The sequence below is a fragment of the Panulirus ornatus genome, chromosome 72 (genome assembly GCF_036320965.1).
Source record: "Panulirus ornatus isolate Po-2019 chromosome 72, ASM3632096v1, whole genome shotgun sequence".
Taxonomy (NCBI): Eukaryota; Metazoa; Arthropoda; class Malacostraca; order Decapoda; family Palinuridae; genus Panulirus; species Panulirus ornatus.
In genome coordinates this window covers 8,452,556-8,472,213 of record NC_092295.1, presented here as the reverse complement: position 1 = coordinate 8,472,213, position 19,658 = coordinate 8,452,556, and the positions used below count along the sequence as shown (strand labels likewise).

The 19,658-nt window shown below is 47.2% G+C and overlaps 1 protein-coding gene across 5 annotated transcripts in view; it reads left to right on the top strand.

The window, feature by feature from the left end:
• LOC139748140 (aquaporin-7-like) overlaps nucleotides 1-19,658 on the top strand; it is a 171,804-nt gene that overhangs the window by 113,217 nt on the left and 38,929 nt on the right. For all 5 annotated transcript variants that reach the window (XR_011712541.1, XM_071660818.1, XM_071660816.1 and 2 more), the window contains exons 2-5: nucleotides 11,412-11,676; nucleotides 12,340-12,476; nucleotides 14,659-14,876; nucleotides 17,930-18,093. Coding sequence is in view for 4 of the 5 variants with exons in the window: in XM_071660818.1 (XP_071516919.1) it covers nucleotides 11,412-11,676; nucleotides 12,340-12,476; nucleotides 14,659-14,876; nucleotides 17,930-18,093 (784 nt within the window). In the remaining variant the exon portion in view is untranslated. The remainder of the gene's footprint in view (nucleotides 1-11,411; nucleotides 11,677-12,339; nucleotides 12,477-14,658; nucleotides 14,877-17,929; nucleotides 18,094-19,658) is intronic.

The following is a 19,658-nucleotide window of genomic DNA, read 5'->3' as shown; positions in this document are numbered from 1 at the left end:
CAAGAGCGTAGAGAGCCTTACATTTTTAGGACCCTCATCGCCAGTGACCAACAGTTTGTTGGATAATATCATCAGGTCTCGTGGTCATCATACTGGAGGATTGATGTCACGTTTCAGAAGCAAAGATTTGTAGTCGTATGTTTTTTTTTTTTATATAATTACCAACTTCTTGTCCATCCATTATTCTCCCTTGCATTGCCACTTTTCTCTTTCGTCTTCCTCCAATCTCACCCTCGCGTCATACCTTCCAAAGTCCTCCTCCAAGCATGCGTCTCCTCCTTCAACCTCAGCTGTACGCCTCTGCCATCACCCAGTTGGCACCGTCCACATAGTCTGTCCTCAGCTTCGCCATTCATCCTTCGGTCTCCTCCTTCGCCACCAACACCAGCTGCAGGGTCTCCTCCTCCACCATTTACGACGACATCACCACCATTACCACCCCCCCGTCACCGTTAGCACCAGCACCAACACCAGCACCAACACCAGTTCTCGACTCCACCACCACCATTCCCCCACACCAGCAGTGGATCAGCCAACATGAGAGTGTGTCTCTTACCTAGCGTCGGCCAGCGAGTGTAAGACGAGGGTGACCAGTGGACGATATAGAGGTACACAGATGCACGGACCACACGCGGGGTGGTCTGGCCTGAGAGAGAGAGGAGAGAGAGAGAGAGAGAGAGAGAGAGAGAGAGAGAGAGAGAGAGAGAGAGAGAGAGAGAGAGAGAGAGTTACATAGAGGACAGCCCACACAGACCCCAAGGTCTAGGCGAGCTGGTCTGGCCTTAACATTACTTTGAAACACAGAAGTACACAGATTCGCTCCAAAGAAGTTATGATTTCGTCCCAGACAGATACATCCCTAACCAAAGAAGTAAGAAGTTACTACTCCTAACTTGAAATCTTATTTCAACTCAGGTGATTCCTTCATTTATCTATTTTAGGAATTTCAATTCATTTTGATTTCAAAATTAGAATGCAATGACTGGTGGCGCTGGGCAATGATACTGAAGGAATCTATACGTAAAATGGACAGTAATGCAGGAGTTATGATATCAAGGGATTATCTGTGAGTAATTCATATAATCCAGATAATTTGTGACTGTCATTATTGGATGCAGGCGAGGTTGAACGTGAAATTATGAAAATGTGTAGATTATCCTCATAATCGGGGCTGTGGGATAATGGCACGGGCTTTTGAACAACCAGGTCAGAAGATAAGGGCTTCAGTACGACAACACGACCCATTGAGCACGACGGCACGACCCCTTGAGCACAATGGTACGACCCTTTGAGCACGACGGTACGACCCCTTGAGCACAATGGTACGACCCTTTGAGCACGACGGTACGACTCCTTGAGGACAAGGGTACGACCCTTTGAGCACGACGGTACGACCCCTTGAGCACAATGGTACGACTCGAGCACGACGGTACGACCCCTTGAGCACAATGGTACGACTCGAGCACGACGGTGAAACTCTTAATCACGAAGATACGGTCCTTGAGCACGACGGTACGACCCCTTGAGCACAATGGTACGACTATTTGAGTACGAGGGTACGACCCCTTGAGCACAATGGTACGACCCTTTGAGCACGACGGTACGACCCCTTGAGCACAATGGTACAACTCGAGCACGACGGTACGACCCCTTGAGCACAATGGTACGACCCTTTGAGCACGACGGTACGACTCCTTGAGGACAATGGTACGATCTTTGAGCACGACGGTGGAACCCTTGATCACGAGAAATGGTCGTTGAGCACGACGGTACGACCCCTTGAGGACAATGGTACGATCTTTGAGCACGACGGTGGAACCCTTGATCACGTGAAACGGTCGTTGAACACGACGGTACGACTCCTTGAACACGACAGCGGAACACTTTAGCACGAAGGTACGACCCATGAGCACGAAGGTACGACCCTTGGGTATGATGTGACCTAGCTCTTGACCTGATCCTAGTGAGTTGGGTCAAAGGTCACACTACCATACCCAAGGGTAACACCGTCGTACTCAAGGGTCGTACGGTTGTCGTGCTGTTGTGTTCGTGTGGATAAATAGTGTTCAAATGCTCCTCTCACTTCACACTAGACTACCAGAAATGCCCACGTATCAAGATGGTGTTTGAATACACCCACACTGAGCGAGACAAGCACGTAAACACTGGGACAGTGTTGTGGCGCTGGCCTAACTAATTCACACCATCAGTACGACTCTGTTAATAAGACTTGTTAACTTAAGCAGCAGATGTGTCTCTTCTAATAAGCCTTGCTGATTTTAAAGGTCACAATACGACACTTAAATAGGCCTTTTATAAGTCTGTGCTTCAACTGCGACTGTGGTAGCAAGCCTTGCTAGTTTCCACTAGAGATGTTACTACTCGACTCTCAGTCATGATAAGGAACCAAGGAACAGTTACACGGTAAGTATCCAGAGGGAATGAGGATTCATACACACCCATCTTCCTCCATTGTTCCCGTACACTGGGGAAAAAGATGTCCGTAAGGTGGGTTTAATAATATTGGCTGGATGGTCTCTGAGACTACCTTTTAACTATGAATGTCATGTAGACGCCACACGTGATGGGTGAGGCTTGGATAGCCGAAGGGTTCCTGTGAGCAGAGAAGTCCATCGAGTGTGTATTGTGAATCTGTATAGACAGTCAGTGTTTGTATTGAAGACTCCTCGAAGTGGAATACAGCATAGGACGAATATTTTGATATCTTAATCTCATTTTCCTGAGCTCGAAGTAACGAGGAACACATCATCAACTCGAGACAGAGGTGGATGGACTGAATCCTCCCTGTGGTGAAGTCGGCGAAAGATGAGGTTCTCTCCTCTTCACTACCAGGTCTCAACGTGAGCAGGTCCTTGGTGACGACAGCTTACCACAGGCACTCACGAGTTACTATGGTATCGCTAGAGCCTCTGGTCCCAGTCTACGGAATACCCTGTAGATGAACTGAAGCATGTTGAAGACCTCTGACCCACCGCGAACACAACGAACGAAGTGAAGCAACTCCAAGTGTAGATCCGAATCGCTTCATATCCCTTACGAGGCTCAGGTTTGTGACCAATAGCTGACGTAGTCATCACCCGCTGCTCCTGTATTGGTTGCCTGGTAAGGGACGGTCACGATAGTGTCCGAAGCTTCGAAGTTAAACCCGAAGGTTGAGACGGACACGTATTAAAAACCCACGGCACAGTATTATGAAACAGCTCGAACCCTTCCTCGAACTCACGTCCTGACGAACCTCGCTCGCTGATAATATTTTCATCCCGTTTTCTCCAGCGTTTTTCATACGTGGGACAAATTACCTATTCCCATCCTCAACCCAGCAGGGCGGAGGGGTGGTGGTCCTCCTCTTTTTAACACACTGTTACATAACTTGTATTGATCAACTCGACCAACACCAGCTACACTTGCTGGCCGACTAGAGGGCGACTCTGGTCTCCACCTGCTCGCCAGCAAGGCAAAGGGGAGCAGCCTTGAAAAGGAAACCTAAAATGATATTAGGACGAGGTCGGTCCTAGGGCAAAACACCTTAAACCACCAAGCGACATCTTGAACATGAAGCATTGTATGTATGATGTGACTAGTGGTAACGGCCTCACTGGGGATGCTGTGGGTCTGCCAAGGTATATATATAGACGAAGGGTCGTTCTAACGCCTCCCGGTGACTGCAGCAGCTTGCATACGTGCGTCTTACGGTACCCAGCGTAGCCTCACACTCACTGCTCAGACTTCCAAAACGAGGATTTACAGTCATGGTGTTCAGGGCTCACGTAAACAATGTCTGTGACGTCATGGTGTTTAGGACTCACGTAAACAATGGCTGTGACGTCATGGTGTTCAGGGCTCACGTAAACAATGGCTGTAGCGTCATGTGTTTCAGGGACTCACGTAAACCATGGCTGTAGCGTCATGGTGTTCAGGGTTCACGTAAACAATGGCTGTAGCGTCATGGTGTTCAGGGTTCACGTAAACAATGGCTGTAGCGTCATGGTGTTCAGGGTTCACGTAAACAATGGCTGTAGCGTCATGGTGTTCAGGGTTCACGTAAACAATGGCTGTAGCGTCTTGGTGTTCAGGGTTCACGTAAACAATGGCTGTAGCGTCATGGTGTTCAGGTTCACGTAAACAATGGCTGTGACGTCATGGTGTTCAGGGTTCACGTAAACAATGGCTGTAGCGTCATGGTGTTCAGGGTTCACGTAAACAATGGCTGTAGCGTCATGGTGTTCAGGGTTCACGTAAACAATGGCTGTGACGTCATGGTGTTCAGGGTTCACGTAAACAATGGCTGTAGCGTCATGGTGTTCAGGGTTCACGTAAACAATGGCTGTAGCGTCATGGTGTTCAGGGCTCACGTAAACAATGGCTGTAGCGTCATGGTGTTCAGGGTTCACGTAAACAATGGCTGTGACGTCATGGTGCTCAGGGCTCACGTAAACAATGGCTGTGACGTCATGGTGTTCAGGGTTCACGTAAACAATGGCTGTAGCGTCATGGTGTTCAGGGCTCACGTAAACAATGGCTGTGACGTCATGGTGTTCAGGGTTCGCGAATAAAGGCTATGACGTCATGGTATTCAGGGTTCACGAATAAAGGCTATGACGTCATGGTGTTCAGGGTTCACGAACATAGGCTATGACGTCATGGTGTTCAGGGTTCACTAAACAATGGCTGTGACGTCATGGTGTTCAGGGTTCACGTGAACAATGGCTGTGACGTCATGGTGTTCAGGGCCCACGTAAACAATGGCTGTGACGTCATGGTGTTCAGGGCTCACATAAACAATGGCTGTGACGTCATGGTGTTCAGGGTTCACGTAAACAATGGCTGTAGCGTCATGGTGTTCAGGGTTCACGTAAACAATGGCTGTAGCGTCATGGTGTTCAGGGTTCACGTAAACAATGGCTGTGACGTCATGGTGTTCAGGGTTCACATAAACAATGGCTGTGACGTCATGGTGTTCAGGGTTCACGTAAACAATGGCTGTAGCGTCATGGTGTTCAGGGCTCACGTAAACAATGGCTGTGACGTCATGGTGCTCAGGGTTCACGTAAACCATGGCAGGAGCGTCATGGTGTTCAGGGTTCACACAAAGTATAGTTACGAGGTTATGGTGTTCAGGGTGTGTGGCTGTGGGGCAATGTGGACCCAGCGTTATCTGGGGAGTAACGAGAAAGTAGAGTGACGCCCTTCGTTATCAAGTCCCAGTCGTCTACCATGCGAGGCAGAGTGCTAAGGACGCCTCACACAGCAGCACGACCTCAGTCGTCAACCGTGCGTGGCAGAGTGCTAAGGACGCCTCACACAGCAGCACGACCTCAGTCGTCAACCGTGCGTGGCAGAGTGCTAAGGACGCCTCACACAGCAGCACGACCTCAGTCGTCTACCGTGCGTGGCAGAGTGCTAAGGACGCCTCACACAGCAGCACGACCTCAGTCGTCTACCGTGCGTGGCAGAGTGCTAAGGTCGCCTCACACAGCAGCACGACCTCGGTCGTCAACTGTGCGAGGCAGAGTGCTAAGGTCGCCTCACACAGCAGCACGACCTCGGTCGTCAACTGTGCGAGGCAGAGTGCTAAGGTCGCCTCACACAGCAGCACGACCTCGGTCGTCAACTGTGCGAGGCAGAGTGCTAAGGACGCCTCACACAGCAGCACGACCTCAGTCGTCTACCATGCGAGGCAGAGTGCTAAGGACGCCTCACACAGCAGCACGACCCCATAGGACCGTAGCATCGTTGTCCCTGAAGGTTATTTCTCCTGGAATCACTTTAGGTCAGACCACTTGACCTTGAAATCTTTGAGGGATATCGATTCGATCTTACACTTCTGCAATAACAATACGATTCGTATGTTTTCGTCAGAAACAGCGTCAGAACAAGTGTACTACGCGCTTTGTTTGGGAGACCCGCAGCTTCGGAGGTGTCAGCTTACCTGAGACTCACGTGGGAGGTGTCAGCTTACCTGAGACTCACGTGGGAGGTGTCAGCTTACCTGAGACTCACGTGGGAGGTGTCAGCTTACCTGTGACTGCCGTGAGAGGTGTCAGCTTACCTGAGACTCAAGTGGGAGGTGTCAGTTTACCTGAGACTCACGTGGGAGGTGTCAGCTTACCTGAGACTCACGTGGGAGGTGTCAGCTTACCTGAGACTCACATGGGAGGTGTCAGCTTACCTGAGATTCACATGGGAAGTGTCAGCTTATTTGAGACTGCCGTAAGAGGAGCTTTCTTGAGACTCACGTGGGAGGTGTCAGCTTACCTGACACTCACGTGGGAGGTGTCAGCTTACCTAAGACTCACGTGGGAGCTGTCAGCTTACCTAAGACTCACGTGGGAGGTGTCAGCTTACCTGAGACTCACGTGGGAGCTGTCAGCTTACCTGAATGGAGCAGGAAAGCTTTGGACTACCATTTGCTGTGTGCCTGTGAGAAGAGAAATGTCAAAATTGCTGTTTCGTATCGAAGGATAAAGATAAGATGATACCACGTATCTCTTTCTTAACAACGACACTGGAGCTGGAAGACACAGAACACGTATGGACTGGAGTCTCGAGGGCTGAGATGGGGTTTTGCTTACAAGGATGCAGCCAGGACGAAGGCGAGAGGTAGATAGAGGAGGTAGAACACGTCATGCAAAGTTAGAGTTGAGAGCGAGGTGTAGTTGCATGAACGCTGGTGGACTTGAACGAAAGATGGAGGACGACTTCACTAAGGACAACCAAGAGGATCCACGGGTAGGACGGCCTGCCCTTTGACCTGACCCCTGTGGGTCAGGCCATACACCAGGTCTCCCTACCCAAGCCATCATACCATCGTGCTCAGGGATCGTCCCGTCGCTGCTTTAGGAATATACGAAAGGAATTGACACTGGAGACAAGTTGGTGGTCACATAACAGGTAGATGCTGGTCCTGACCAGGGTCCTGGAGTTTACTGAAGAGGTCGTGATCCCAACATGATCCATAACTCGAGGTAGTCCTTGAGGGTAAACATGGAGGTGGGTTTGTACAGTCTACAGCCAGGGTGACACAGGCAGAGTACTCACCAGTTACCCGTGATGGCCCAAGGTTCCAGCCTTGCGGAAGTCACGTACTCCTTGGCACGTCCCCCTACAGTATCGTCCACATTGTTCGTCCACCGTCGTCCATACTTTTTGTCCAGTATAGTCCACCAGTGTCCGCACGCCTAGTCCAGTATAGTCCACCATTGTCCACACAGAGTCCAGTGTAGCCCACCATTGTCCACACAGAGTCCAGTATAGTCCACACACTTTAGTGTGTGTGTCCATCACGGTCCACATAAAGTTTGTATTGAAACGATCCTTCTGTCTTCCTCAGTTGCCCTTGAGAACAGTAACAATTTCCATGATCACCATGAAAGCCAGTACTTAAGTTAACCATCCCTATGTTTTGCATGTTTACATAATGTGTCAATTACATGTTTCCCTGTAGATCCCGTTGCTCCCACCGAGCGAAAATGGCCTCAACCCTGAACTATGACCCTCCCTTTGAGGTAAGTCATGTGTACCTCAATGTACCACTGACAGGCGTGGGTAATACGGCCACGGTAATCACGCTGTTAACCAAGAGGCAACAGGGGGCGTACTTGTGGTCCTGCTGTTAACGTGATTATGACACACTTTAACATGATCTCGGGGTCTCGGGGCAGGAAGTGGAGGTCGTCGAAGCTCCCATCCGTCATGTGGAGGCGGGTACGGTGATCACAACGTACAATTACTTGCTAACTTCCGTCAAGGCTAAAAGTAAAACTAAGAGGTGAAAGAGGAGGGATTCGAACCATTTCTGTGGTTTACAGGAATTTAAAACACCAAACAGGTTATGAAATGAGCAAATATGTCGACTTGTGGGTGAGGAGGAATATATATATATATATATATATATATATATATATATATATATATATATATATATATATATATATATATATATATATAAAACCTCCCGTGTTAGCGTTGTAGCGCAAGGAAACAGACGAGGAATTCCCAATCCACCCACTTACACATGTATATGCATAAAGGCCCACACACGCACATATACATACATATACATACACAGACATATACATAAATAGACATGTACACATTCATTTTTGCTGCCTTCATCCATTCTCGTCGCCACCCTGCCACACATGAAAATGGCACCCCCTTACCCCCCCCCCCCGCGCGCGCGCGAGGTAGCGCTAGGAAAAGACAACAAAGGCCACATTCGTTCACACTCAGTCTCTAGCTGTCATGTAATAATGCACCGAAACCACATTTCCCTTTCCACATCCAGGCCCCACACAACTTTCTGTGGTTTACCCCAGACGCTTCACATGCCCTGGTTCAATCCATTGACAGCACGTCGACCCCGGTATACCACATCGTTCCAATTCACTCTATTCCTTGCACGCCTTTCACCCTCGTGTATGTTCAGGCTCCGATCGCTCAAAATCTTTTTCACTCCATCCTTCCACCTCCAATTTGGTCTCCCAATTCTCCTCGTTCCCTTCACCTCTGACACATATATCCTCTTGGTCAATCTTTCCTCTTTCATTCTCTCTATGTGACCAAACCATTTTTAATACACCCTCTTCTGCTCTCTCAACCACATTCTTTTTATTGACACACATCTCATTTGCCCTTTCATTACTTGATCAAATCACCTCACACCACATATTGTCCTCAAACATTTCATTTCCAACACATCCACCCCCCTCCGCACAGCCCTATCTATAGCCCACGCCTCGCAACGATATAACATTGTTGGAACCACTGTTCCTTCAAAAATCCCCATTTTTGTTCTCTAAGATTACGTTCTCGCCTTCCACGCATTCTTCAACACCCCCAGAACCTTCGCCCCCTCCCACACCCTGTGACTCACTTCCGCTTCCACGGTTCCATCCGCTGCCAAATCCACTCCCAGATATCTAAAACACTTCACTTCCTCCAGTTTTTCTCCGTTCAAACTTACCTTCCAATTGACTTGTCCCTCAACCCTGCTGAACCTAATAACCTTGCTCTTATTCACATTTACTCTCACCTTTCTTCTTTCACACATTTTACCAAACTCAATAACTAATTTCTGCAGTTTCTCACCTGAATCAGCCACCAGCGCTGTATCATCAGCTCTCTCATCCACAACAGACTGCATACTTGCCCCTCTCTCCAAAACTCTTGCATCCACCTCCCTAATAACCCCATCCATAAACAAATTAAACACCCAAAGAGACATCACACACCCCTGCCGCAAACCTACATTCACTGAGAACTAATCACTTTCCTCTCTTCCTACACGTACACATGCCTTACAACCTTGATGAAAACTTTTCACTACTTCTAGCAACTTACCTTCCACACCCTATATTCTTAATACCTTCCACACAGCATCTCTGTCAACTCTATCATATGCCTTCTCCAGATCCATAAATGCTACATACAAATCCATATGCTTTCCTAAGAATTTCTCACATACATTCTTCAAGGCAAACACCTGATCCACACATCCTCTACCACTTCTGAAACCATACTGCTCTTCCCCAATCTGATGCTTTGTACATGCCTTCACCCTCTCAATCAATACCCTTCCATATAATTTTCCAGGAATACTCAACAAACTTATACCTCTGTAATTTGAACACTCACCTTTATCCCCTTTGCCTTTGTACAATGGCACTATGCATGCATACCGCCAATCCTCAGGCACTTTACCATGAACCATACATACAGTGAATATCCTCTCCAATCAGTCAACAACATAGTCACCCCATTTTTTAATAAATTCCACTGCAATACCATCCAAACCCACCACTTGCCGGCTTTCATCTTCTGCAAAGCTTTCACAACCTCTTCTCTGTTTACCAAACCAATTTCCCTGACCCCTCTCACTTCGCACACCACCTCGACCAAAACACCCTATATCTGCCACTCTATCATCAAACATATTCAAGAAAACTTCCAAATACTCACTCTATCTCCTTCTCACTTCATCCCTGGGGATAGGGGATGAAGAATACTTCCCACGTATTCCCTGCGTGTCGTAGAAGGCGACTAAAAGGGGAGGGAGCGGGGGGCTGGAAATCCTCCCCTCTCGTTTTTTTTTTTTTTTTTTTTTTTTTTTTTTTCAAAAGAAGGAATAGAGAATTGGGCCAGGTGAGGGTATTCCCTTAAAGGCCCAGTCCTCTGTTCTTAACGCTACCTCGCTAATGCGGGAAATGGCGAATAGTTTGAAAGAAAGAATATATATATATATATATATATATATATATATATATATATATATATATATATATATATATGTGTATATATATATATATATATATATATATATATATATATATATATATATATATATATGTGTATATATATATATATATATATATATATATATATATATATATATATATATATATTTTTTTTTTTTTTTTTGCTTTGTCGCTGTCTCCCGCGTTTGCGAGGTAGCGCAAGGAAACAGACGAAAAAAATGGCCCAACCCACCCCCATACACATGTATATACATACGTCCACACGCAAATATACATACCTACACAGCTTTCCATGGTTTACCCCAGACGCTTCACATGCCCTGATTCAATCCACTGACAGCACGTCAACCCCGGTATACCACATCGCTCCAATTCACTCTATTCCTTTCCCTCCTTTCACCCTCCTGCATGTTCAGGCCCCGATCACACAAGATCTTTTTCACTCCATCTTTCCACCTCCAATTTGGTCTCCCTCTTCTCCTCGTTCCCTCCACCTCCGACACATATATCCTCTTGGTCAATCTTTCCTCACTCATTCTCTCCATGTGCCCAAACCATTTCAAAACACCCTCTACTGCTCTCTCAACCACGCTCTTTTTATTTCCACACATCTCTCTTACCCTTACGTTACTTACTCGTTCAAACCACCTCACACCACACATTGTCCTCAAACATCTCATTTCTAGCACATCCATCCTCCTGCGCACAACTCTATCCATAGCCCACGCCTCGCAACCATACAACATTGTTGGAACCACTATATATATATATATATATATATATATATATATATATATATATATATATATATATATATATATATATATATATTTAAGATATATATTCGCCAATTCCTGTGTTAGCGAGGTAGCGTTAAGAACAGAGGACTGAACCTTAGAGGGAATATCCTCACTTGGCCCTTTTCTCTGTTCCCACTTATGGAAATATTAGAAATATTAGTTACCATGATAAGCATCTGTGATCTACTATGTTCTATGTGGTAATTAGTTACCATGATACGCATCTGTGATCTGTTCTGTGTGGTAATTAGTTACCATGATACGCATGTGTGATCTACTATGTTCTATGTATGGTAATTTCAGCCCTGCTCACGTACGCACTTTACACCCTCAGCTGTTTGGCGACGCCTCTGTGGCGCAGAGCGTCCTCACGAACAAGGCCAACGGCGACTTCTTCTCCATCAACTGGGGCTGGGGTCTGGCTGTGACCCTGGCCGTGCTGGTGAGCGGCGGGGTCAGCGGAGGTCATGTCAACCCGGCGGTGACCCTGGCCATGGCCGTCTGGGGCAAACACCCATGGGTCAAGGTACCTGTGTACATGGTGGCTCAGTACCTAGGCGCATTCCTGGCCTCTGCCCTCCTTTACGGCGTCTACCTCAGTGAGTACCACTCCTTCCCCAGTGGGTGGTGGTCCCTTCCCCAGTGGGTGGTGGTCCATTCCCTAGTGGGTGTTGGTCCCTTCCCCAGTGGGTGGTGGTCCCTTCTCAGTGGGTGGTGGTCCCTTCCCCAGTGGGTGATGGTCCCTTCCCCAGTGGGTGGTGGTCCCTTCCCCAGTGGGTTATGGTCCCCTCCTCAGTGGGTGGTGGTCCCTTCCCCAGTGGGTGGTGGTCCCTCCTCAGTGGGTGGTGGTCCCTTCCCCAGTGGGTGATGGTCCCTTCCCCAGTGGGTGTTGGTCCCCTCCCCAGTGAGTATCAGTCCTTCCTCAGTGGGTGGTAGTCCCTCCATACACACACACACACACACACACACACACCACACGCAAGGATTCGTAAACACCTGGGTTGAGTGTGGGCCGACTACCACGCCCAGGAGTCGAACCCACGCAACCCCGACCCCTGTCGCACCCTTGGTGACTCATAGTAACGCTAACCACTAAACCACAGAGGCCCATGTGTGTGTGTGTGTGTGTGTGTGTGTGTGTGTGTGTGCTGAGATACGTAACACAGAGTCAGTATAACAGTATAGGACCACTCGAGACTGAGACAGTTCCTTATCTCAGAGCCAACCTAACCCTCCACCATCTCTATGGTCTTCTCCCACAGACGCGCTGGATGGGTTCGAGCCCGAGAGGACCCTGGCCACGGCCGGCATCTGGGCCACCTACCCTGGGGCCATCACCAACGTCAACGGGACTGTTGTCTCGAACTTCCTCTCCAGCGGCAACGGCTTCGGTGATCAGGTGGGCCAACACCTCCGTCACTCACTGGTTGTGGCGCTGTCCTCCCGCGTGGAGAGGAGGAGGAGGAGGAGGAGGAGGTCACTGGTTATGGCGCTGTCCTCCCGCGGGGAGAGGAGGAGGAGGAGGAGGTCACTGGTTGTGGCGCTGTCCTCCCGCGTGGAGAGCAGGAGGAGGAGGAGGAGGAGGTCACTGGTTGTGGCGCTGTCCTCCCGCGGGGAGAGGAGGAGGAGGAGGAGGAGGTCACTGGTTGTGGCGCTGTCCTCCCGCGGGGAGAGCAGGAGGAGGAGGAGGAGGAGGTCACTGGTTGTGGCGCTGTCTTCCTGCAGGGAGAGCAGGAGGAGGAGGAGGTCACTGGTTGTGGCGCTGTCCTCCCGCGGGGAGAGCAGGAGGAGGAGGAGGAGGAGGTCACTGGTTATGGCGCTGTCCTCCCGCGGGGAGAGGAGGAGGAGGAGGTCACTGGTTGTGGCGCTGTCCTCCCGCGGGGAGAGGAGGAGGAGGAGGAGGTCACTGGTTGTGGCGCTGTCCTCCCGCGGGGAGAGGAGGAGGAGGAGCAGGAGGAGGAGGTCACTGGTTGTGGCGCTGTCCTCCCGCGTGGAGAGCAGGAGGAGGAGGAGGAGGAGGAGGTCACTGGTTGTGGCGCTGTCCTCCCGCGTGGAGAGCAGGAGGAGGAGGAGGAGGAGGAGGTCACTTGTTGTGGCGCTGTCCTCCCACGGGGAGAGCAGGAGGAGGAGGAGGAGGTCACTGGTTGTGGCGCTGTCCTCCTGCGGGGAGAGGAGGAGGAGGAGGAGGTGGTGGTGGTGGGTCGTCTCAAACGCGGCTCTCACGAGCGTGTGCTGCGGGCGAGTCTTCATATCGAAGCCTCGACTCATGAACAGAAGGTTCTGGTCAAGGCCAGGCCTTAATTGATGTATGGCAAGGGTTAAAGAAATAGGAAAGTGAGGAGAGAACACTAATTGATTTTGAATGAAACAGTAAACCTGCATTTTAAAAAGGGTCATGTTCTCTCCGGTAGCAAAGGCCTATCAATGTTAAGAAGGTTTAGCTAAAGCTTAGCGGTGTAGCTGAAGAAATAGACGTCACAAGCGTTTCACTGTTTTCTTCAGAGATATGATCAGGTTTTGGGTTCAAGTCTAAGAATCATATTATCCAGGAAAAGGACGACCCATCCACGTTCAGGTAAGGTGCCTTCATTACAACACATGGGAAACAAGTAACAATTCTATATTCATTTTTCCTAGATATTAAACAGCTGTAGACAGTAGTGTAAAGTCCTAAATATAATGCAAGTGTAGCATATTCTTCGGTAAAATAAATCACACATCTTTTTACTGTTGTTGTCACACATGATTCCATATTTCGCATCCACTTTCGTATCCTAAGCCAAAGTGACATCCTTGCGTCTATGTTTCCCATCTGTCTGATGTCCAACATCTTTGAATATCATCATTTTATATTTTTACAGTTATATCCCTTGTATCTTATCTTTCTAGTAGCTACTTCTCTCTCAGTTTCCATCTGTAAATACTCTTCAACTGTCTGGGCTCCTTCCTCCCTCATCTGTCTTTTGCCATTGAACCAACCAATTCATACCCAACCATTTTCTAAATTGCTAACACTATCCAGTTTTCAGATTATGCACATCCTCAACCATGATCCTTGTTAAGTACCTCAAAAACACAAGAGTCACTTAGTATCAATACATTCTATATCTTTGTCAATCTTTATCTCTCTTCCTCATCTTTCAGAAACTTCAATGACATCTGGTTCAACCTGTGTGGAGGAGACTCCATCATTCTAACTTACCACATTTCTACCATGTTTCTCAGTGTCACAGATCCCATACTCAGAGATGTGATCCAGTCTCTCAAATCCGTCTTTTCATCCTTTATATCGACCTAATTCAAAACCAGACACGTCTATAAAGATATGTTTAGAGACACTATACAACCCCATACCCCCACATATGTTTGAGATTTACAGGTTTTAACCCCGTGCCAGATGCAGCCAAGGCTATAAGACTCCCATATATACTCCATAAGAATGACTTAATGGTGTGGTGTTCACATTTAGGGCATCCTGCTCTCGTAGGATCTACGTAGGATTGGTTCAGGATACGTACAAGAGGTTAAGAGTGACGTAAAGATGGTTGGTGTATAATGGATCTCCTCCCCTGTTCGTGCAGGTGGTTGGCACGATGTTGCTGCTGATCTGCGTGTGTGCCATCACGGACGGCCGCAACATGGAGGTGCCCAAGTACCTGGTGCCGCTCCTGGTGGGTTTCACCGTCCTCAACATAGGCGTCTGCTTCGGCTTCAACTGTGGCTACGCCATCAACCCCGCCCGAGACTTGGCTCCTCGGCTCTTCACCCTCATCGCTGGCTGGGGCGAGGCGCCCTTCACGTGAGTCAGCCCGTCACTATCACTCTATTACACTCTGTCTTTCTCGTCTGTCAATGCCTAATCTTTATCTCTTATCTACATGGGGAGGGGAATTTTACACTCGTGCGGCCTCGCCACTTATCCGCCCACCTCTACCATCTAGGCTTATGAGTTTCCCAGTGGTTAGGCTACACCCCACTGAGGACAACACTGCAGTGAAAAATGACGTCCTGTCTCAGTAACAGGTCACAGTGGACGACACAGCCACCCACCCCACTTAGGATGAAGACAGGTGGTCAAACATAAGGGCTGCATCAAGTCATATTGTCACTCTTCAAGGAAAAGACAAAAGGAGAAAAACATTTTGGCCAAAGACATACATAAATCCCATAGTCTTATACAGGAGATGACCGCCAATTACCTATACTGCATCAAACTGAAGGTCCTCCACTCATCATACCATTGTGCCACGTCTGAATGAAGCAGGTGCTTGCTTTAGAGAAAGGCAGCTGACGCAGCACACACGACAGGAACCTGGTGTCCAATCCGTCTCGCCCAGGGAGCTCTGTTGGCGACAGTCACTCACTCACACATCTTCACCTCACGCTTCGCCATCCCTCAGTCCACTTTCCCCCTCAGGTCCCCATGCGTGATGTGAAACCACCATCCACGTCTCCTACACGTCACTAACACTCACTCAAGCCCCATGCACGTCACTTACACCCATATAGACCTCCCTCACATCACTATCACCCTCTATCATCACCTTACCTATCACTAATCCAGCGACATCCCCTGGAATACCATTAGCCCCCATCACCCACGTCATCCCACATATCAACATCCTCCCATCACCGTCCTCCACCCACACACACACACACACCTCACCAACCTCGAACGCGTCTCTCTCTAGTGTCATTGTCCCCCATCCACGACCTGAACTCCTTTTCAACGTGAAATTAATCTAGTGAGGAGAGACGCAGAAGTCTTACTTATTTGCTTTGTAAGGAATTGGAGACTTCGGGGAACTGATACAAGTTCTCAAAATTGCCTGAGGTATGTGTGTGTGTATGTATATGTATCTATTGTATATATACTTTGATTCTTTTATGTATACTTATTCTATTGAAATGAATTTTCAAAACTGAATATTTTGATATGTATTAAACTTAGTAGCTCCAGTGCTTGGCTTATAAGCCTAAATTCTATAATTGATAATTTCGATAGCATAATTCGTGATAAATTCATATCAGGCAGAGATACAGTGGCTGGAGAAAACGTTAGAAAGGCAGAGAGATGGAACACAAACGTGGCCAAACGTTTCTGTAGCAGTTATGTAACATTGGAATTAATTACCCATTAATTACTCTCAAGGTAATGACTATTAATACATGGAGATGACAGCTGGACAGTTAACTTGCGTCATATCAATAACCAGTGATTCAAACTCGTACATGATGATAGACACGCTTTTGAACTTCACTTTCCTGCGTCCAGTAGAGGCTTAAAAAAACCATCTTCTGAGTTTCCTAAAGTTGTAGATAAACCAGAATGCGTTTTCTATTCATCTTCCCAATAAACTTTCCACGTCAGTATACTCGACAATGCATAAAGCTCCTTCTGAATCGCTTTTCTGCTGGATGATGATCTTTAGGCACAGTGTGGTTGGCATGGAGGAGCCTTTTGCTATACTCTCATGTCTTCATCTGTGTAGGTTAGGATACCATTACCGTCCCTCGGTGGATGACCTCGTCACAGAGGATCAGATCTTTTGTCACTTGGGACTTGGAGACACCCCACAACCCCACACCCCACACCCCACAACCCCACACCCCCACAACCCCACAGCCCAACACCCAACACGTCGGTAAAAGCAGTCCACGTCGCCTCGTTTTCAGTAACCACCCCTCATCAATGTCCAGCCAACAACCCACACACGTCATTATTATTATTATTATTATTATTATTATTATTATTATTATTGTTATTATTTATTATTATCATTATTATTATTATTATTATTATTACTACTATCATTATCATTATCATTATTACTGTTATCATTATAAATACAATTGTCATTATTTTATTATTATTATTATTGTTATTATCATCATTATCATTATTATTATCATTATCATAAGTATTATTATTATTATTGTTATTGTTAATTATCATTTATTACTACAAGTGTAATTGTCATTATTTTCATTACTATTATTATTATTGTTATTGTTATTATTATTGTTATTATTATTATTATTAGTGTTTGATCGAGTAAGTAATGTAAGGGTAAGAGAGATGTGTGGAAATAAAAAGAGCGTGGTTGAGAGAGCAGAAGAGGGTGTTTTGAAATGGTTTGGGCACATGGAGAGAATGAGTGAGGAAAGATTGACCAAGAGGATATATGTGTCGGAGGTGGAGGGAACGAGGAGAAGAGGGAGACCAAATTGGAGGTGGAAAGATGGAGTGAAAAAGATTTTGTGTGATCGGGGCCTGAACATGCAGGAGGGTGAAAGGAGGGAAAGGAATAGAGTGAATTGGAGCGATGTGGTATACCGGGGTTGACGTGCTGTCAGTGGATTGAATCAGGGCATGTGAAGCGTCTGGGGTAAACCATGGAAAGCTGTGTAGGTATGTATATTTGCGTGTGTGGACGTATGTATATACATGTGTATGGGGGTGGGTTGGGCCATTTCTTTCGTCTGTTTCCTTGCGCTACCTCGCAAACGCGGGAGACAGCGACAAAGCAAAAAAAAAAAAAAAAAAAGATTAATGTTATTATTATTATCATTATTATTATTATTGTTATTATTATTATTATTATTATTATTATTATTATTATTATTATTATTATTACTATCATTATTGTTTCTGTTATTATTATCATTAATATTATTTTCTATCATCATTACTTTTAGAAGATTCGTTGATACTGGGAGAGAGAGGTTGATCAATGACTGCAATGGTAAAGTGAAGGTTGGAGATGGTTTATGTATGGTTTATGTGAGATTTATGTGTGGTTTGATGACAGGTCTCTTCCACTGACGCATACCCTTTCCTCCCCTACGCAGGGCGATGACAAAGGACGGTCTGGTGTGGTGGTGGGTGCCGCTGGTGGGGCCGCACATCGGCGCTGTCCTTGGGGTCATGATCTACCTCTTCTTCATCGAAATGCACCACCCGGAGGCCCAGGAGTTCGCCCTGCCGCAGGTCCACTCGCAAGACTCTGTGGCCAGTAAGTAGCCAGATCATGGGTCGGGTCACAAGCTCGCGTTCGACACCTTCCTTGTCGCCACTGCTGCAGAGGGGAGGGTGTGGAGGTGGGCGGAGGCTGGCCAAAGATGCGGTAGGTGATGTGTGTAGTCATCATGGGCTCTGACGCAGATGATGGCTATGTCTGTGATGAAGCTACTGGTTTTACGTGTGTGCTTCTGCTGCCGTTTAGACACGGTTCGTTGGCGAAGTGCATCACGCTATATGATCATTGCTGCAGGGAGGGGAGGGGGAAAAAATATATTAAGGAGGGTGCAAGGCATGCACGGGATAAAGTGAAGCAATGTGGTATATATGGGGCGACGTGCTGTCAGTGGAATTGCTATTCACTCCTTAGGAAGTTATGAATGGTTTTATTTACTATTAGTGTCTTTTGTGTGTATTATGTATTTACAGGCTAGTGACTGCTCATTTTTAATGTAAGGGGAAGATGTTTTGCACTCATGGGGTCCCATCTGAACATTTTCTACTTTTGTACAACTTTTTAAACTTTAGAATATTGTCCACATATACTTTGTCCTCATGCAGTGTATACCCTTCATCCTCTATACCATGAGACTGTTTCTGTTCATCTTTCTCGTTAACAATGATCTTGCCTCATATTAAGACCTCGGGTTACTCTATCCCTACATCTCTCGATGAAATGTTCATTGTCCACCTCATCAATCTGGTCTGATAACTTAAAGGATGTGATCAAGTCACCTTTTACTCTTTTCTCTTCCACGGTGGGCAAGTGTAAGGCCTTTACCTTTCTCTGAACCTCAGCCCTTTAATCCTGGCTTCGTCTGCACCTTCTCTATTATCTCTTTTGGCTGTTCAACCTCTGGCCTTATGTAGGACGTGAAGAGGCTGCGGAATAATTCCATATATATGAACTTGAGTACAGTTCTAACATGTGCTGTTCTTGTAGCGATCTGTACGGGCTTGGATGGGCTCGATGTATTTGTGGTGTCCACCTGCAACTCGGGGACGAGGGATCTCTGGTGGCAGGAGGGGGCGGTGGCGGAGATGGCACTGTAGTTTTTTCTGGCTACAGGTTAGCGATGATGTCGACCTCCCAAGGCCTTCAAACGCACAGGATCCTGCAGCTTATTTCCCACTAGATGTTGACTGTGTGAGAGGTGTAAGAGGGTACTACGCATAGTGTGAGGGGTGTATGGGGATACTACACGCAGTGTGAGAGGTGTATATGGGCACTACACACAGTGAGAGGTGTATGGGGATACTACACACAGTGTGAGAGGTGTATGGGGATACTACACGCAGTGTGAGAGGTGTATATGGGCACTACACACAGTGTAAGAGGTGTATGGGGATACTACACACAGTGTGAGAGGTGTATGGGGATACTACACGCAGTGTGAGAGGTGTATATGGGCACTACACACAGTGTAAGAGGTGTATGGGGATACTACACACAGTGTGAGAGGTGTATGGGGATACTACACGCAGTGTGAAAGGTGTATATGGGCACTACACACAGTGTGAGAGGTGTATGGGGATACTACACGCAGTGTGAGAGGTGTA